Here is a 20,463-nt window from a genome sequence, read left to right as displayed (position 1 = left end):
GGCACTGGTTCAAAGAGCCGGCCAGCCGGCCCCCCCGAAGCAGAGTGCGAGGGCCGGGTGGGAGCGCGTGTGTACAGTACGTGCACGAAAAACAGCAAGTGTATCTCTTTCTGGGTGTGCGTGTTTTGCAGGCCCACGCGGCGGAGAGGGCAGAGGGCGGGGGCTTATATTAATCATAAGCTGCCAGGCTCTGGGTTTGCACTTCAAACGAGATGGTGCAAATCAAAGTGTCTGTTGTGTGTGTGTGTGTGTGTGTGTGTGTGTGTGTGTGTGTGTGTTGCCTCTGAGGGAACAAGCTGAGGATCAGTGCCAGATTTGGTCGCCTGCGGTATTTCTGGCTCGGCCACAAGGGCATTTTAAAACACGCACACGCGCACACGCACACACGCATTATAACACACAGCACAAAATCATAAACATTCCAATACAGACATTTTAATAAGTCCGGCATGCTAGTACAGCACACACACACTCCGTTTGGACTCTCATGCACATATATTGATGCACAATAGGATGCCAAGCTGGCTTTGGACTACACTCGCCTGTCTCGTCTCTCTCTCTCTCTGTCACACACACACACGGCTACCATCGTTCAAGTGGACTCCGCATCACAAGAGCACAACCCTGCCATCAGTCAATCTGTCAGCTTACGTGCATGCGTGTGTGTGTTTCTGTGTAAGTGACATGGGGTTTTGAAAGCACAGATGCCCCAGGTCCTGCTTTATAAGTGGACTTTAGAGTGGTTGAGGAAAGAAAAAGGAGAGTGAGTGAGTGAGGAAGCCAAATGAATGCAAAGCTGAAAAACGCTTCTTGTTCCAGATTCCCTCATAAAAACCAGCCAGTCCAATGCGTCTAAATCTAAGAGAGCAGTCTGAAACCCAAAAGGACCTCTTGGAAAACAGATAGAAAAGGAGACAGATAATGGGAAGAGGGTTGCGGGCCTGTACAGCGCCATAGATAGAAGTAAGAGATGAGATGAGCTGAGAAGAATACAACAACAAAAAATAACAAAAGCAAATGTGAGATTGTGGGATGAGATGGAGGAGCAGCGAGTGTGAGAGAGGCCAAATGGAAGAGGAGAGGGAGGGACAGGAGGGGGACCAGGACAATGAGAGCGAGTGAGATCAAGAGAGGAAGAAAATGAAAAGGATGGAGATAAAATAGAGGCGGAGAGCTCTCTCTCTCTCTCTCTCTCTCTCTCTCTCTCTCTCTCTCTCTCTCTCTCTCTCTCTCTCTCTCTCTCTCTCTCTCTCTCTCTCTCTCTCTCTCTCTCTCTCTCTCTCTCTCTCTCTCTCTCTCTCTCTCTCTCTCTCTCTCTCTCTCTCGCCTTTACTGCTTTGCTCTGCAACAAAGCATCTTCAGGGCCGAAAGCAAGGCCCAGCTGTGCCGTTTCAGATGTACAGTACGAGTTGATTATGTGAGTCAGAGCCTTCGCGAAGCCCCGTCCCACGCTGCTACTCCGTCGAGCTGTCAGAGCTGCCACGGAGCCCACACTGACACTAACTGCACTCGCCAAAATAAGCTTTCTCATTTCCGGGAAAGAGAAGATGATGTGCTCACGTACTCTGCTAATGTTTAAAACTCCACAGGATTAACGGTTTACAAACTTATATCTTCTTCCGACCTCTCCAAGTAAAAGAGTATCCACACCACATTTAACCACGACAAGCTCAAAATCCACAGAAGCAGGCCGACCTTTCCCTCTAAACGGTGTTGCTTTGAGGCTACTGTCTCCTTCAGGGTCCGGCCGCAAGTCTGTGCGCAATGCAGCCTTCGGAGGCCTCCGCTCAGCCCCTTCCGGCTTGGCTCGTCTTCATGACTCAGTCAGACATCTTGTCCGTTCCCGGCTGAGATGGCGGCATAACGCTGCAACACGTCTCTCTACATGATGCGCATCAGCAAGAGATTTTTTACAAGAGTGACTCGACTTAGTGAAATCGTTGGAGGGCCGCTCTACAGCCAGTGGTGTAATACATGAACTCTAACTCCATAGACATGGATTCACCACCACTGACTTACCTCGAGGTCTGTGAATCAGTAAAGCACAGGAAGTTGATGTGGTTTACGCTGGACAGAGCACTGAGGGACTGAAGCAATTAAAGAATCCCAAAGAGCGATAGAAGTCAACAATTAAAAGGAGGCACATCGGGAAGATTGGAAACACTAACTCATGCAGATGCGGGTGAACAACCCCAAGGAGCAAACGATGAAAATGAAGGAATGAAATGAAACCTCGGCAGCAAAAACAACAAGCACGGACAACTCGGTTCAGGGTAATTAGGTTCATGAGGTTGAGTTGAGAAGAAGTCTCACAGAAAGACATTGATGGTGGTGATTCACTACAAACATGAGGCAGATCTGGGAACCGATGCTCTCCACACTACTTTTATTTACTTGTATTCATTTAGTCCCAAAAGGCTCGGGTTGGCCAGAACACGCACCCACATTTGATGACGGTATTCACTGCCAACTGCATTGATTTGATCTATAGTTTAGCACTCAAACACAAGTTTATCTCAGAGGGTCCGACACAGGCCGTCCATTCTTTAGACTCCAAATACAGAGAAGGAAGAACTCCATTCAAAAAACAAAGGTTTTCTGAACATGAATCATTATTTCTTCCACCGACTTCATAAATAACAGACAAACCGACACGCCCACTGAGACACGCAATCACAACAGAGTCATTAAACGCTGCACCGCTAACTCGACCTCAAACCTCGGTCCTACCACAGGCTCATGAGCGGGGCCGCGACGTAACCAAAGCAGAAATAAGCGTCTGAAGCGCCCGAGTGTGCTCGGGACTGTCAAACAGCGGCAATCTCAGCCAGTAATAGGCCCGTCATTATGAGGCGGGAGCGCTGGAACCGCAGCGTCAACAGAGTATGAAACTGGCCGGCCGATCGGGATAAATAAGTGGCGGAAGAACCAAATCGGCAACTGGGGCATCACAACACATCAGAGATTTCCTTCCCCCTCTTTCTCCCCCCTCTCCCTTTCCTCTTGTAGGGATGGCCTCCTCTCCTCCTCCATCACAACAACCCACTCCTCCCCCGACGACCTCCCTCCCCGTCTCTCTCCCCCTCTCTGCCTTTGAAGATGCTTTGTTTTCCGAGTTTCCGCTAATCTTCAAATAGGGTGATCTAATAATGGTCCGGAGTGTGTGTGTGTGTGTGGGCAACTTTTGATGCACTGAACCATGCGTGTGTCTGCGTAGATGCCTCCCGCACATGTCAGACAGTACGCACGAGTGTGTGTTTGTGCATTCATAGCCCGTGATGGAACCGTGGATGTTGATGCTCCCCTACGCATTGCCCTGGGTGCTGCTTGGATGTCATGCTGAGCCCTCCCTGTGTCTGAGATGGGTGGAGGGACCCAGGGGGGGTGTGTGTGTGTGTGTGTGTGTGTGTGTGTGTGTGTCGTGCAGCACGACGGCTGGTACAGTCAACACGCACAGACAGCTGGATACCAGCAGCCTCCGGAGGGAAAAAGAAAGAGGAAGATCTAGAACAAAGACTTGTGTGGTGTCAATATGAATAAAGAAGCACTCCTCCTGTCCACAAACTAAAGTAAACAAACACGAGGAATCAAGAGGAGCGCTGTGGTCCTGTTCAGCTTTGACCTGCTAAATCTACTTCAGCCGTGAAGCAAGGACCCACATGAAACGGAGGATAAAAGGAGGCATCGCCCGAAGCCTTCAGGCTCGGAAAAACTACGACTGAAATTCACCTGCGTATTAGAAAGCAATCGCCAAATACTCAGCTTCCTCTAACTGACAGTATGACATTTTCAAGCAGGAGTGATTGTTCTGTGCACAGTATCCAGAGACTGAAACAAACAGTGTAGATGCAAACCCCTTCATCTGTTCACCCTCCATATATCCAAACAAATGTATCCATTAGAGTGAGGAGATTGCCTTTAAGAGGGGCAGACCTTGACAAGGAGCTAGAATGAATGCTTAAATACCCCCCCCCCCTCCCCCTACCTTCCCTTGAAGGAATTTGGAGCAGCAGCATCCAAGGCCCATTTGGACAGCAAAAAAAACTCATAAGCAGAGCTCCTAATTGAATTGCTTCTGATGGAAAGAGGAGCTCGATACCCTCCTACAGGTCTGAGTAAATATGGAGGGAGGAGGGAAGGGCATAAAGGGGAGAGACGAGAGAGAAAGTGAGAGGCGAGTGGCGTTGTAGGGGGAGGAAGGGGGGGTGATGACGGGGAAGAGAATAATCGAGATGGACAGATAAGGAGGGAGGGAGAGAGGAAACAAAGAGAGATGGCAAAAACAGAAGGGGGGGGGTGGTAATGATGGAGATGGATGGAGGCGTGGAGGGAGACGGGGAAAAGAGGAACAATAGCAGAGATGTAAAAACTGAGAGAAGCAGCGATTAATCGTTTTGATTCTCTTATCAGCTCGTCTTTCTCTCGCTCATAGCAGCTCCCCGTGAGGAACTGATCAGTCACTAATGTGGCTGACTGACTAATTGACAATTTCTCAGTAACAGAGGTGGCCTTGGCTCGCAGGAGCTCCTTGAACACGTCGCAGGCTGCCCACACACCCTCTGGCATACAAGCTTCGTCTTCAGATAAAACATTTATAGCGATATAGAAAGATGATGCCCCTGTATGTACACCATGTCAAGCTCTCTCACACACACACACACACACACACACACACACACACACACACACACCCCCTTGCCTGTGGCATTAAGGCTACCCTGCCACATCGAATAAACTGTGAGGACGGACTCAGTAGGCCACGTCCACTTCGCTCTGCTTAGGCAGCATCTGTCTTCAGCCTGATTTTCAAACGTGTCTGTTGTGTGCATGCCGGGGAGGCCTAATCTGTGACTTCTTATGGCTCTTTCAATTTGTCGCAATTAACTTCCATCGATTTCTATTTGGCCTGCAAGCGAGCCGGGGCCATTCCGCTCCGCATGCAACACCTCGCACGCAAAAGACGCTTTCACTTTAACAATGAGTGATTCTTTCAGGTGACCTGGGGCGATAGAGGACGGGGGAGGGGGGGGGGGGGGGGGGGGTGTTGGCGTCTCTCACCAGAATCCTGTCCTCCGTCTTGCCGCTCCTGGTTTCCTGCTTGATGGCTCGCACAAACTTAATGCTTTGCTTGTCCAGCGCCTTCCTGATGCTCTCTGGAGAGGAGCAGAGAAAAATGACATAATGCAAAACACATAACGGGATGAAAAGCCCCGAGATGCACTCAGAAACACTGTAAAATGCTTTCACGGTGGAAATTCAGGTAAACAGCGGGGTGAAGAATTAGGCGGGAAACAAAAGGAATGCATGAGTGGAGAAACATTAAGGTTATGATATTATTAAGGTGAGGATATCTTAACTGAGGATATTGGGCAATACCTTCACACCTCCCTACATGGCCTATTAGGTCATTCCTCCATGTGTGAGGTCACATGAGGACACATCACATTACTATTCATGAAGCGACTCACGAGAACAAATGAACGCAGCAATACAGAAAACAATGGCGCTCCTGCTGTGTCAAGGAATAGTAACTGCAAGCAAATATTGATAAATAGGACAATAATGGGTGTTGCTATGGTGCCTCACAATTATGTCCAACGCTCAGTGTGACTGTGCAGAAGTGGAATCACTGAATGTCATAACTGCAATGAATAACTGAGCAGACCGGCCGATCATTTCTACTTTCTTTCCTCTTCTTTTTTTAACACCGAAATGCTGCCCCAGATGTTGTGATGTTGTGATGCCGGCGTGACATGTGACACAACAGCGTCTTGTGTTTGTGAAGTCCCGCCATGCCGGCTGTACCTTTTTATACAGGCGTCCATTCGGCTCTGCTAAAACCGCCGCCGCCCCCGGCCGAATGGCGGAACGACTGTGTCCCGCCGTTCCGTGTTCGTACCTTTTACTCAGCTAACGCAGCAACATTCCCCCGTTGAACAGGCTGTGTGGCAGGAGGGGCGAGGTCACCCGAGAGCTTTTCTTTGAAATCTTACATCCAAATGAGTTGTACAATATTTGAATGTCGCTATGTATCGGAAAAATCCAGACAATGTGTCCAGAACTCAGTAAAGTCGCCATGTTGATGATGATGCTGTGTTTTGTCTTTGATCCTCATCTTTGGGATGGGCTCGTGGATTATTTCCTAAAATGAGGGGTGAACAGTCACAGAGACGAGTAGACGGCTACAAAGACACAAACTTGAGGACGAGTAGACAAACCCACATACATACACACAACCACATACACCTCTAGCTGAGGAGGACTCATGACTGGGTTATTTTTAGCCTCAGAGAAAAAAGAAAAGAAAAAATGAGCAGCCCGGTTCATCCCAATGGAGAGCTAGCGCTGCAATCTGTAGGGGCCTCTGCTCCACCCCACCACATTGTCCTACTGAAGCTCAGTGAACCGCACCGGAGGCCTCTCCTCCTCCATTTACATCTCCTCAACAACAACCAACATAATGCAACCTGCTCCTGTATTCACAAGCACAATGTCAGCCTATATCCTCAGACTGCAAACACGCACATATGCCTGCCGGCTGTGTGAATATTCACAGTCCACATATCAGGGGGGGGGGCCCACACGTGAGCCCACCAGATGGAGATACTGTGCGTCATGCTGTGTCACGACGCTCCATTGTGTCACACTCTGACCAACTCTCTCTCACCGCGAGTGCTGCACACCCAGAGTTCTCACTTTCAGACATCCGGCAACAGCCGTGAATTTGGCTCGCACGGTTGAGTGAGGAGCAGCAGATTCAGACGGAGGACGATGTTGGGGATGGAGTGGGGTGTGTGTATGTGTGTCTGTGTGTGTGTGGGGGGGGATCACACCGGCAGATCGAAGGAGGGATCAGCCGAAGACAGAGTTATTGACGTTAAGCTGGGTAAGACCCAATCGCTTAAACCTTTTAACACTCTGCGGTGCCCACGAGGCCTGCCGGTGTGACCTCGGCATCTGCTCCCAAAAAGGGCGAGGAAGAGGAAGAGGAAGAGGAAGAGTAAGAAGAAAACGAGGAGGCAGGATGGGTCAGTCCCTCTCTTTTCCACCTACTCATATCCCCACTGCCTTTTTGACAATTTGATGGATCTGATGACCCCCCCCCCCATCATCTTCATGAACCCAGATCACCCTTCCCCGTCTTGTCCTGGCAGGTGTGTTAAAGCCCTCCGTGCTCTTATCACCAGGCCAGACAGACGGAGCTTGACCAGGTTGAGCTGGTAAACAGCGGGATTTAACTCCTCGCCACGTCTGGCTAATTAGCAGTGAGAGACACACACCTTCTCAACACCACGTCATCCAAACATGTGTGTGTGTGTGTGTGTGTGTGTGTGTGTGTGTGTGTGTGTGTGTGTGTGTGTGTGTGTGTGTGTGTGTGTGTGTGTGTGTGTGTGTGTGTGTGTGTGTGTGCAAAGCGCTCCCAGTCGCACAATAACTCCCACGCGCACGCACGCAGAGAGGAAGAAAAAAAAGAAAAAAAAGAGATGAAAACTCCGAATGAACACGCACCCGCGCGTAGCAACATTTACAAAAATAACTCTGACAGCACAACGGGGCCCCTGAGCGCGATAAATCCCCACGGCAGATCTTTAGCCCACGCCAAATCAATCGGAAAGTGAACACTCTCCGCCACGAGATCGATGCGATTCCAATGTTCCGCGAGCTCCAGCGGCCATCTAACGTTCGTCTCGGGAGGCATTTCCTGCGGCGATAACTCATTTCCAATCAAATGCGCTGGAAAGCAGACTGTAATAAGAGCAGCTGAGTACAACTAAACCCCACGCGTCCTCAGCGCCTCCAACCCCCTCTCAACGGCAGGTTCAAACACACTTCCCGGAAGAAGAAGAAGAAGAAGAAGAAGAAGAAGAAGAAGAAGAAGAAGAAGAAAAACTCATGCTCGCGCTCACCTGTGATTTCTCTGCTGACGTTGAAGAAGCCCGCCGTTGAAGTCTCCTTTGAGGCCATGGTGCGCTCCTCCCGCAGGTCCGGCTCTGTCCTCCGCTCACGAATGCCTCTCCTCCCGTGCCCTCTTTTCTTCTCCTGTTATCCTCCTGCAGGTGCTCCGAGCGCAGCAACAGTCCGGACTGAGTGGCGGCGTGCAGAGATACTGTAGCGCGCACTGGCAAATACCCGAGGAGCGCCTCCGACTTCAGCGCTCACGCACATTGAGAGAGCGAGAGGGAGGGGGAGAGAGACAGAGGGGGAGAGAGAGATGGATGGATGGATGGATGGATGGGGTGTAAGGAATAGAGGTTGTGCCATAAAAAAATAGATTGTTATTAAAATCCCAAACAGTGAGGGGTCACTTCAGGTAACATTGAATTGAATACAAAGTGATTCGTGGTCCGGACTTACTTGTCACACTCTTGTCTCAGGGATGATACAACATTGGATAGATGTGCACAGCAGTACCACATCACTGAGTTTCATTGATAATGGTCTAAATTAGTTTGAGGACCCCAGCATGACTGGCTAAAAGGGGATCTGGGATAAGTACTAAACAACACAGTGTTAACCATTAAATGAAACTCAGACGGATCAAGTCAGTAAATCAGAATGGCAGTAATGACAATGATCGATCAAAAAAATAATCAAGGAGGGTTTCAGCTGAAAGACCTATTACCCCTGATGTCTTGTAATTCCTGATGAAAAATCCAAATATATTACAGACAACACTAATTGACCAAATCGATCCGGACTTTAGGCTGTAACTTTAAGAGTTGGAGGTTTAAAGTCATCAAGTAGCTTTGTTTATGAAGCCCCAAAATAAATGAATACATAAATAATTAAAATGAATGAATGAATACACAATAACAAATGTTTTGAAAATTAAATAAAACGCAAATACATTGAATGTTTTTAATTGAATTTATTATTTATTTTAAGTCAACTTTTTCAAAACTTAAAATGATTTTATAGCCACATTTTTCCAGAATGCTACTTTTCATCACAGTGAAGTTGCCACCTGGGGCCCGCCCCCCCCCTCACCTGTCAGCCAATCACTGAGCAGTCTGACCAACCACTACTAAATTTAGATAGCTAACGTGAGCTTTCGCTCGAGGAACCACACACTACAGCCGTGGCGTTAGTAAAACACAGTGCAGGACAATAACGAACGTCTTCTTTTATTTTGCTTAACAATGCTACACATGTTACCTAACCAGTCAGACAACTAGCTTGGTTGGCTTGTAAGCTTGTATTTATCACTCAGCATTAAAAGTAAGATAAAGTGATAACATTAGCAGCTAGCTGGTCAATTCAGTGTTACCTTCGCAGCGCTGTGGTTCCAAAGATGTTCTCAGAGAAAGACACACATGGGCTAACGTTACCCGAAACCACCACCTCGTTCACCCAGTCACTACTCCGCCTATTTGAGAATGCTTTCGGGCACCGTCAGAGTCCTTTACTTTGGTTGTTGTAACTAAATTGGACACGCTATAGTGCCATGGTAATTGGTTAGTCCGCCGGGAGGCCGAGGGCAGATGTGATTGGCTGAAAGGTGAGGGGGGCGGTCACTGATGACGACTCCACTGTCATGAAAGGTGACATGAATTCAAATAAAAGACCTTTGAGAGTCAGTATTTTGAAATAAAAGTGAACTCCAACAACACTGCTAATGTGAAAATATTGTAAAATTAAATGTAACTCTTTTATAAGTCATTGGTCGTAATATTATTTACTATATTCATTCATAGGATTATTTATTTCAGAATATTTCACATCTTTACTAATAGTAAACACTTTATGTATCCATATTTTATTTAACCGTTATTTATAGGAAATCCTAATTGTGATTAAAAATCTCTTATTCAAGAGTGTCCTGGCCAAAATAGGCAGGATTAACATTGTACAACATGTAACTTTGTCCAAATAACACAGTATATGCAACATAAATAAACATGCAATGCAATTACAAAAGCATGAATAATATTTTCAATGTAATCATACAAAAGTTTTCATCCTAGAAGCAACCTAAATTGCACCTTAAAACAACCCAAGTGCTATCTAAAGCCATAAAAGATGAAAATAAAAAATGTAATTTCATGAGGTTATTGCCTCAACATTTCTATATTACCCCCAAAACATCAGCAGCCAGAGGAACAGATTTTCTTCAACATCATTTATAAACCTCTTGTTCTGCAATGGAGCTACAAGTCTGATCAATAAATAAAGGTCAGACTGGCTTTTTAATTTCCTTCTGGACTAATGATGACAGTCTGGTCATGCTGGCCCCAAATTGTTCTGCCCGATCGGCAGAAAAGTAAACGTGCATTGTCTGAATGAGAAAAATCCAAACACTTAATCTTCAAAATCATGAAACATATCCATGGTTAGATCAAAATAAAAGGCTTTAAAGTGTGGAAGCATTCACTTGCATGCCTGTGTTCCCCTGTGTCTGCCTTTTTTTTTGACAGAAAATTATTTCTTTGAACGCATTTTTAAATAGCTCTTCACAGAAAAGTAATGGTTTTTATTGTGTCGGAGCAGAAAGTAGATTTGATGCCTTTTTTGATAAATGTGTTTCCATGGCAATATTTCTGTAACGATGTGAAGACATTGAGGGAAGGGAGCCATATATCAAACGGTTTCATTCAGTTCCGTTCTCCTCTGGAGTTGCGAGATCCCCACTCGCGGCTGTGATGGGATTTGGGACGGAGAATTGGGCCAGGTTGAAGCTCAAGCTGTCAGTAACAACGAGATATGATTCACCCACTCATCTGAGTGGCTGCTACTTGTCAATGTCATCGCTTATGCAATGCAGTTCAGCTGGTGTTCTTTTTTTTCCGTTCATGCCAGAATTAGACCAGCATTTATTTGTTAACCCTTTTAGTCCCACACGTCCTCATCCTGACATGACAAATGTGCTGATGACGTCACAGAAGAATGAGTGGTTGGAGGGTGCAGCTGTGCCCCGTGTCATTTACACACCAAAACAATTGGCCCTCATAAGCAACAAACGTATACATGCATGCATGCGTCTGTGTAAGTTTGCGCATGTGTGTGAGAGACCTCTGTGTCTGCGTCTCACTGATACACTCTGATGAAAGAAGACCGGGGGGCATTATGCCAGAGAGAAAGAGAGAGTAAGAGGGGGGGGGCGTCAAAGGAGTACCAAGACAGGAGGAATATGAGCGTCATAGTTGGAGGGGGGGGGGGGGGGGGCTGTACCCAGGTTGGATCGGGCTAAAAACTTCAGCACTGTTCAAAGATGCACTTGAAAGGACGCTGCATTATTTATTCATCAGTGCAGCATCTCATAGACAGGAGTCGAGATGCTCAATATGCCCTCAATTGCTAGTCCGTATGTGCCTGCATTGCTCTTACATAAAGCAATGCAGGTATGATGCTTTTTACTGCTTGTGTGTGTGAAACAACAAAGAACACTTGTTTGTTGAAAATCAGTTTGTGCTCAAATGTGTTTCTCCCAAAAGGACAATTGTTGTTGTTTTTTTGCAACAAGACATCGTCAAGAACAAAAAACCCTACAGAGGATACATGAAAGGGAGAGAGGATATAATGTCACAGATGCACTCAGAGAGAGGGAGAAGAAGAGGAGTGCACAACACACTGGCAACCGCATCTATAACAGTCAGCGGATGTAAAAGCGTTAGCAGCTGCCACATCACAGTTCTTCCTGATGTCGCTATAATAACTGAAGATGATGATTCAAAGCAGGCTTTTTGATCCGTCTCCAACATTCACCACGGGCTCCTCGGTGTGTACAGCATGAGGAGTGCACCGCAGCAGCTCTCAGGCTGGGCAGCACTGCCCTCGTCTGGTTGAACACGGTTAACAGTTTACTGAGCATGGCAGTGAATAAACACACTCTTTTTCAAGTAAAAGCCCTGTTTACAAAATCATACATCAAGTAACAAAAGTGTTCTGTGGGGGAAAAATGTCTCTGGTGTCTGTTGTCATGTAGGACCGTTTTAGACTGTCACTGATGCATCATTTTGCATTCTTTTGGTGGAGATAGTTTCCCTACTTACTGGATGTAGTTTAGGCCAGTGGTTCCCTCCAGGGATCAGGGCCCAGTGTTGCCAGATTAGACTGAATCACATCAAGCCGCCGAGATCAGTGCCTCAAACCCACCCAATTATCATATATGGCAATAATAAGCAGCAGCACATCATACAGCTTTTTTAAAACCAAACTGAAAATATGGTTTGCATCTTAAATATGTACTCATTAACGATCAGATGATTTAACTTCTGTGTAGTGTGGTACGTTTTGTCTGATTGTGTCGCTTGTTTAAGACTGCTGTCGAACAAAGCCTTCGTACCTCTCTTGTTTTCATTGTCATTTTGTAGAAAATGGTTTTTTTTTAATCATTTGTCATCTTTAATCGTGTCGGGACCGCGAGGGAAAATTAGCTGTCGAGCGGCACATTTACACTGATGCTGTTGACGTCCATGTTGATTAATGTGCGCTGTCCCACTTAAATGATGACAAAGTAGCCCAGTTTCTTTTCATACATATGTATGAAAATATATATTCTGTGTAAACAAGTCCTTTAATACATGCATCTTGTCTTTTCTTTTAAAAAGCTGGTATAAGATGGCTCAATGACAGGTATATATACTCAATAGAATAAGGAGTGGAATAGAGCCGTATCTCTCACTGGGGAAACCGGACAAATTGCACAAACAGTAGTGCAATCATCACAAGGCGCCCAAAACCATTTATACAGGCCCAAGCTAGGGAAAAGTAGCCCACTTTGAGATGAAACCGCCTAATCTGGCAACACTGGTCAGGCCCAAGATGAATCTGAGGGGTCATTAGACGATTAATAGAGCAGGGAAGAAGAAAAAATATAGCTCCACAAAACTGTATTTTTTTTGTTGTTCTTTAAACTTGGACAAATTTGCCTCCTGAGGCTTCAAACTGTTCTTTAAATGAAACCATGGAAGAGGGTTTATAAGGGGACTGTCTCTCTGGTGCAGCTGCTAAAGGTGGCAGTATACACAGAAGTGCTTGTGAACACACACACACACACACACACACACACACACACACACACACACACACACACACACACACACACACACACACACACACACACCTTTCTGATGTCAGGCTAGGGCTTTTGGCTTTCCAAAACCAAAATACCCGATATTCACATCTCCTTCACGCTGTGATTGGCCGGCTGTGCGGAGGTGAGAAAACAACTTCTCTCGCAAACACAACTGCTTCTGCGCGAACGTGTCTGACAGAGTGTTCAGTCATCCCAATATTTAAATCATATAAAAATGTACATACTTTGTTGCTCCCCTCTCGCGTTTTTGACTCCCATCTATTTTTGGGGCTTCCCAAGGCCACACATTTTAGTTGACCTTCGCAGACTGTTCTTGAGAAACCACAGCAGCCAGTAGCTAAACGAGCCGGCCTACAGATTAAGAGGGAGTGTGAAACAGCTGGCTACATGGAGACAGCCTGACTGTCTGCATGTGCTGCACTCCGCCAGAGGCTACACATCCTTTGTCGAGGGCCCCTGCTGTTACGAGGCTTTATTTCGTCCCATCCCCCTCTTCACTGCAGTGGCGCCTCAAGAAAAAGAAATAAAGATAGTCTGCGACTTATTGGAACGAACGCGGAGGATCACTTATAAGACCGGAGAGTGGATAACAGCGTGAGCCGAACTTCTCCGGCTTTCTATCTCACGGCTCCACTGATCTGTTAATGTCACACCCCAAACAGCAGAGAGGAGTATTGATTGGACATGATGCCTAAAGGGCTTCGTTGTCCTTCTTCCCACAGACGTCTTTGAGATCTTAAATGTCTCATAACAGGCAGGATCTGACGTCATGTCAGAATGGGAGTGGGGGTGGGAGGGAGACCTTCACTTGAATCATCTTCAGTCAAGACATCAGAGTTTTAACCATTTTACTGCAACAATTCATTTTTTTTTAGTTAGATCTTAGACGTGACAGAGACCGTCTCTGAGCTCACAGACCTTCCGGCGCTGCCTTAGAGTGAACATGAACCCATTTGAGAGAAACCTCCGGAAATTGCACAAATCTAAATGCTAATGAAGGAGGAGGCTGGAGAGGAGGATGGGGGTAGAAAGAGGTGGTGCAGTGGCAAGGATCAGTGCTGAGCATGGAATCAGAGCCAAACATATAGGTTGTGGTCATACATGACTGGACAGCGTATAGTATAAAGCACAGCAAAACAAAGTTGGGAAGTGGAGAGATGTTTAGAATTTCTTTTGTCAAACTAATTGTCGGCTTCTTGACTAAACCAGTGGTTCCCAATGTGTGTGATTTGTTGCAGCACCCTGGAGCGCCTTAAAGACAGGACAATGGTGCAACACGATTAGTTCACTTTCTTTCTTTCTTTCTTTTTTGCAGTATATTTCTAATAATGTTTCACCACATGAAGGGACATTTACACATCGGTGTATTATGCTTTCAAATACATGAAGAAACAAGCCATGAACACTGAAATCTTGAATTGAAAACAACTGTTTAAATATGACATCATGTTTCATCTTAAGGGGACAGAAAGCTGATCTAAATGAACAACAGAATCAGTGCATGATGTCGATGTCTTTTGCCTTATAAAGCCTAGAATGTACGCTCCTAAAAGAATTGCATTGTATTATTCACGTCCAATATTTATCTGCAAATTTACGCGACAACACAGCCGAAAACCGCTGCCTTTTCTTGTTGGTGATTGAGCATGTGCCTGTGTTATTTCCCTTCAAATAATAATCCAATTATACTACATATTTTATCACCAATGTTATTTGTTTTGTTAGTTATTTAAGGGAGATCTATTGGCAGTTGTTTTGGTTTCCAGAATGTGCCGTTTAGATCTACATAGAGAGCAGTCTGCTATGTTGCACCGTCATGTATGTACAGTAACCCAGAACGAACCAACCAAACGGCAGCTTCAGATGGGGCCAGTCACTTTTTCCGCATCGTCCACCGTAGTTCTCCTACACGGTTAGGACACAGGAGAAGTGTCAGTTGGTTGCCATCTGCCACCTCACCGCTAGATGTCGCCAAATCATGCACACTGGCCCTTTAAGTTGTCTCATAGAAGGACCAGGTGGCATATCCTTGAACAGATACAGTCACATATGAAACAGGCGACCCAATGTGGCACACTTCAAACAAAGAAATGAGCATAACTACATGTGAAAACTGTCAAGACCCCTTTTTGAAAAAATAAAATTTCAGCCCACAGCGACACATCTATCCACTTCTGGGCAAATTTCCCTTGAAGATGGTGACTAAGAGTGCTCAGTAAGTCTGCAGTCGTCCTTGCTAAACATGAACAGAACTAAACATGGAGAAGCAGCGTTCAGTTTTTCTGCTCCACATATCTGGAACAAAGTCCCAGAAAGCTGCAGGTCTGCTGAGACCCTCAGCTCATTTAAATCAAGATTGAAGACTTTTCTGTTTGCTGCTGCCTTTAATTGAACCACATTCAAATCATATATTAATCAATTTCCTGCATTTCTGCATTTTACTGCTGAATTTTATTTCTTACACTGTTTCTTTAATTGTTTTTAAATCTCCTTTTCTTTTGATGTTTTGATGCTTTTAATGGTTTTATGTGAAGCACTTTGAATTACCTTGTTGTTGAAATGTGCTGTACAAATAAACTTGCCTTGCCTTGCTGTAGCTCAGCTGCATCCAGTGAGCGATGGAGAGCCGGCTCCTTCAGATGACCACACAGCAGCCGGACTGGAACAAGCGCTTGTATCCACAGCACCAGTGAAACCTGCAGATTTGCACGCGTTCTGTGGATTTCCACGGTCCAGAAAATGTGCACAAGCTTAGTCTTGATTGTATTTGCAAAGTCTGAATAGCTAACTGAAAAGAGCAGCATTGTCTGTCTTTTTGTTTTTACAAAATCATATTCCTCTTCATGATTTGTATTCATTTTACTCCACCCATAAGGTTATCTGATTACTTCTGTCCATCTGTGTTTGTTTGCAATAAACATATTTTAAAAAGCTCGTGGCCGAATTGTCATGAAATCTGTTGTCACATTCACACTCCCACCAGAAATCCCCAGCATCGGGCCGTCAGTACAGTACATGTCAGTAGTCAGTACAGTGTGGACTGTGAAAGTAGTGTAGCTGCACGCTATCACACTGATGTTCCTCACTTGCATTTTATCTTCTGATAATGCTGACAACAATGGCCACCTACATTTTGTTAATATAACCATCGTGACGCACACATTTTCACTTTTGGAATATTTTAAAATCCTTTCAGTGGATACAAGAAGACCCTGAAGAGGTCTGTGGCATTCAGCAGCAAGTATTAAAAAAGGGGGGGGGGCTTTAGAGTGGCACATAGTAGTTAAGCACACTCTATTTAATTCAACAGCATGGCTTTAGAAATAGCTCAAGCGGAAGAGTGGGCAACTGTTTATGCGTTTCGGGACGCACGATTGTGTGATCAGTGGTTGTTGCAGCACCGCTCATTGGAATGATAATCACATCCACGGCGGTGGGTTATTACAACACCTGCAGTATTTAAAAGTCTCTCTCGGTCTGCATGTAGTCAATTCTGTCCCACATAGGAGCATTCAGATGTGCGCGACGAGCAGCAGGGGTTGCAGTCGTAGTCCATCGATAGTATAGCGATAGTACATGCACATGGACGCATCTGCCTTTGCTCTTGGCCTTCACTGCACTTCCTGGGCACTTTGAATTGAAATATATTACACACCTCGTGGGCAACAGCAAAACATTAATGTTCATTGAAAGCTGCAGCAAACTCATATCTGGCACAAATAGTGAAAGATGTGTAAAGTAGAAGCGGTGAATCTGTGTGTGGACCTCAGCTTTATTTGATGTTTTAACATACACTGGTCATAACAACCCCTAGTTCTGAAACATGTTTTCATGATTGCAGTTAGAAAGATTTCAATGAATTTGACATGAGATCCAAAGATGGAAACACTTGAAATCTTATATTGAAAGGCAGTATTGCTTCACATCTGTGGCCAGCCCAGTCAGGCATACCTGCAGTCCCTCATTCGGTTACTCATTAATTTTCTTTGCCCATCTGTTCCTTCTCTGGGGCTGGAGCCCATCCCAGCATGCGCTGGATGGGGAGCAGGACTAGATCCGTAACAAGGTATAGTCTGTGAGAAATTGAGTGTGCATCTGAGCTAACAAACACAAAATGTATTGCATCAGGCGAAACATAACGCCGTTCCGTTCGAGACGAGTGGAGCGTAGTTAATGCAGTTTGATTCTCCGTGGATCCGGATTTCTGCATCCTGAACATAGAAAACAAACTATAGCGCTGCAATGACAACTTAATTCGGTGTGTAAATGCCCAAAACAGTTTACTCTTCTCTCAATAGAACAGCAGCAGTGTATCTCCAGACGCCAGAAAATTACATTTGTAATCTTTTACAGCACTAAACTTTAACAGCATTGTGAATTATGTGCCCCTTAAAGTGGAAAAACTCAAGTAAAGTATTTCAGCCTTACACACAGACTACGCGCTCCTTCTCCGGCTTTTTAAAAAAATCATGAAATAAAATAAAATCACTATCCAAAGACACTATCCAAATTTAATTCCGGTGGATAATTCTAAGCAGAAAGTCAATAGCCTATAAAACGGATTCATTCATTTTTCATAAATTACGCAATTAAAGATAGAAGTAAATAAAAACAACAATTAGAATGTGGTATGCCAATTAATAATTAAATTTCATTATTTTGCCTTTAAGATTGGACTCATTCATTTTTTCATGGATATGAAAACAATATCACTGCATTAAATAACTTCCCCGAGGTTTTTTCATTTGATTCGTTCATTTGTTTTGTTATCATATTAAATCTTACAATTCATTTGTCTTCTTCTTTAACACTCGTAGTTTCTGTCATGCCCCGTCTTTAACGTAGATCTCTCTTTATTCTAAAGACGTGCAGCCAGCCGGCCCTTCCACTGAAGAACGAAGGACGACTCAAAGCTCCTGCTGGACAACGTGTGGGCTTCATCTTTATTGACTTTAGCAGAAGAACCCCAAAACAAGCAGACAGACACACAGCCCTGACGTACGGGTACAGAATGAAGTTGTTATTGCTAGCGTGTTGGCAAACACTTACACAGCCTGCGTACACATCCAAACCACACAGAACATTACTGTCGTATTACAATCACAATTGTAGCCACTTGCTAAATGTCCAACATTCACCAACATACACCGAGCAGTGGAATTAGTTTGTGCCTGTAGCTCCATTGAGCAACCAGAAATAAATACAAATAAAATAGAAACAAATACTGTATGAAAAAAGAAACGATTCAACAATTGTCAGAGAAATGCAACTGAAACAATATTCCCGGTTCACAGCCTGTAACATGAATTGTAATGATTCTATCTATGGTGAGTTTTGGATGTGAAAGTCAGTGGGTGAGGACCCAGATGACCTGAGGGAAGACACTCTGCTACTCTGCTTTGGCCTCGAAGGCAGAGGTAGCGCCTCCCGGACTGCAGCAGAGGGAAGAGTCTCCTGTTGGGGTGATGGAGGTCTCTCTTGGTCCTCGTCCTACACGTCCCGGTGTAAAGAGCTTGGAGGGCTGAGAGTTCACGTCGGATGGTGCGTTGACTTGACTACACCGCCCACTGCAGGGCCCGGTGGTGCCTCTCGATGATCCCTAACTGGCTCTATATTTACTAAATGCTAATTACTAACTTTCTGTCTTTCATTTCATTACACACATATACCCTATATCTACATATATATACATACATATATCTATATATACACACATATATATATACATACATATATAGAAAACATTAACAAAATGACAAGAAATATTTCCTTCCGCTGATATATAACCACAGGCTGTGTGATTCTTTTTTGGACATTGGTTGAAAAAGAAGAACATATTTCTGACCTTTCTGATCTGATCTCATACACCGGGATTTGATCCAATTGACCCGGTGGTTATGATAGAACTCTGTAGGTGGTAATGATAAAAAATGATGAAAGATTATGATGTTTCTTTTCCTGTGGATGTTCGTGCTGCAGCCCCCTGCCACGATCTGCCTTCAGGCTATAGTCTGTTTCCCAGAAAGAGCCGAGTACACAGTGGGTCTCTTTAGGATGCTGTTCAGACCCGTCAAGCTGGAAGAGAGCGGGGCCGGAGAGTACAACAGAGCTCTCACGCTACAAGTACACCTGTTTCTCAGCGTTTGAGAATGTTTATATACTTTCCTGTGCGGTAAGTGGAGCTCAGCGTACAATCATCAGTCATCTGTCTTATTCACAATCAAAACAAGCTCCTGAAACAAGTTGATATGCACTGAAACTGGATATATTTCTCAGGAGTGCTTCAGACTTAAGCCGGGATTAATGATTTATTCAGGTGATTTATATGCGGCGCAGCCTTTGCCGCTCATTTCAGCATTAAAGTAAAAATGTTAGACGAGGGATTAGCTAGTTTGGGTAGTTGACGTATCACCACCACTGTTGCAGGGTTTCTAGTATAAACAGCAATACCACGTACTGTGTCGGAGCTCATTTCAAAACAGTTGTGCCTTTTGATGCTTTGCAGCAGAAGCTCAGGTTGAAGACAAAGTTGCTAATCAATCACGCAGCCTCCAAATCAAATTACTTTTCAATAACCGGCAGGCAACAAAACAAACAACGCCGGGAATTGTTCTCTCAGGCTTTGTCCAAGTGACAAATGTCCCTTCCCTTTCTTTGAGTGCTTGGCTTTAGCAGACGTCCAGGAGAGAAGTTAGGGAGGTGTGAAAAGATAATTCATTGTCTTTACAATGACAGCAAAGGACAGAACTTCCCCCACCCCCCCTTTTTGTTGTCAAAAAGTTTATTTCAAAGATTACTTCACTCAAGGACTCATCTCCTACAGCGAGTATTATGTGTGTACATTCTTTCGGCATGTTTCCGAAAACATGTTTTATGAAACGTTCGTGGGTAAAAATAAACGAATTATCTCCTAATGTTTTGTGTGTGCGTGTGAAATCCTCTACTTGAATCTAGTCATCATTAAACAGCGTAGCGTATTAATTAGTAATGAGTGGATGGATGGACGGTAGGATGTAGAAGACACAAGCTGCATCTCACACCTGCGGTGGAAGAAAAAGAGCAATTGATGAAGTGTTCACTACAAAGCGACAGCGCCGTGGTTTGCAACGGAACGAACACCGTACTAAAGATATTGCTATTTAAGAGCCTTATTGTAACTGTGGCAATGCAAACGATTTGGCATCGAAGGCGGTGAAACTTATCCACTGGGGACAATGAGAATTCAGAGCAAAGGGCAGGAGGAAAGTAGCCATTATTTGCTTCGGTTGCAGATGCTTTGTCGTGAAAGCGTTGGCCACGGCGATATTTGTGACCCGCTGGTTTTAAAGAGGAATGATCAGGAGCTCACCGAAAATCACCAGGAATCATCTTGCGGGGACCACAAAAAGCATGCAGGTAAGTAAACAACAGCTGCTGCAATGCTTAGC

At 45.0% G+C, this 20,463-nt stretch overlaps 1 protein-coding gene across 1 annotated transcript in view; it reads right to left on the bottom strand.

The window, feature by feature from the left end:
* carmil3 (capping protein regulator and myosin 1 linker 3) overlaps positions 1 to 7,965 on the bottom strand; it is a gene marked incomplete at both ends in the record, with an annotated part of 60,999 nt that extends 53,034 nt beyond the window's left edge. Inside the window, 2 exons of the mRNA XM_079284947.1 lie at positions 5,059 to 5,153; positions 7,908 to 7,965. Of these exons, the coding sequence (XP_079141073.1) occupies positions 5,059 to 5,153; positions 7,908 to 7,965 (153 nt within the window). The remainder of the gene's footprint in view (positions 1 to 5,058; positions 5,154 to 7,907) is intronic.
* Positions 7,966 to 20,463: the final 12,498 nt, after the last annotated feature.

The sequence above is a fragment of the Melanostigma gelatinosum genome, assembly GCF_949748355.1.
Source record: "Melanostigma gelatinosum genome assembly, chromosome: 15".
Lineage (NCBI taxonomy): Eukaryota > Metazoa > Chordata > Actinopteri > Perciformes > Zoarcidae > Melanostigma > Melanostigma gelatinosum.
Note: the sequence above shows the minus strand (reverse complement) of the source record. Positions and strands in the feature narration are given on the sequence as shown.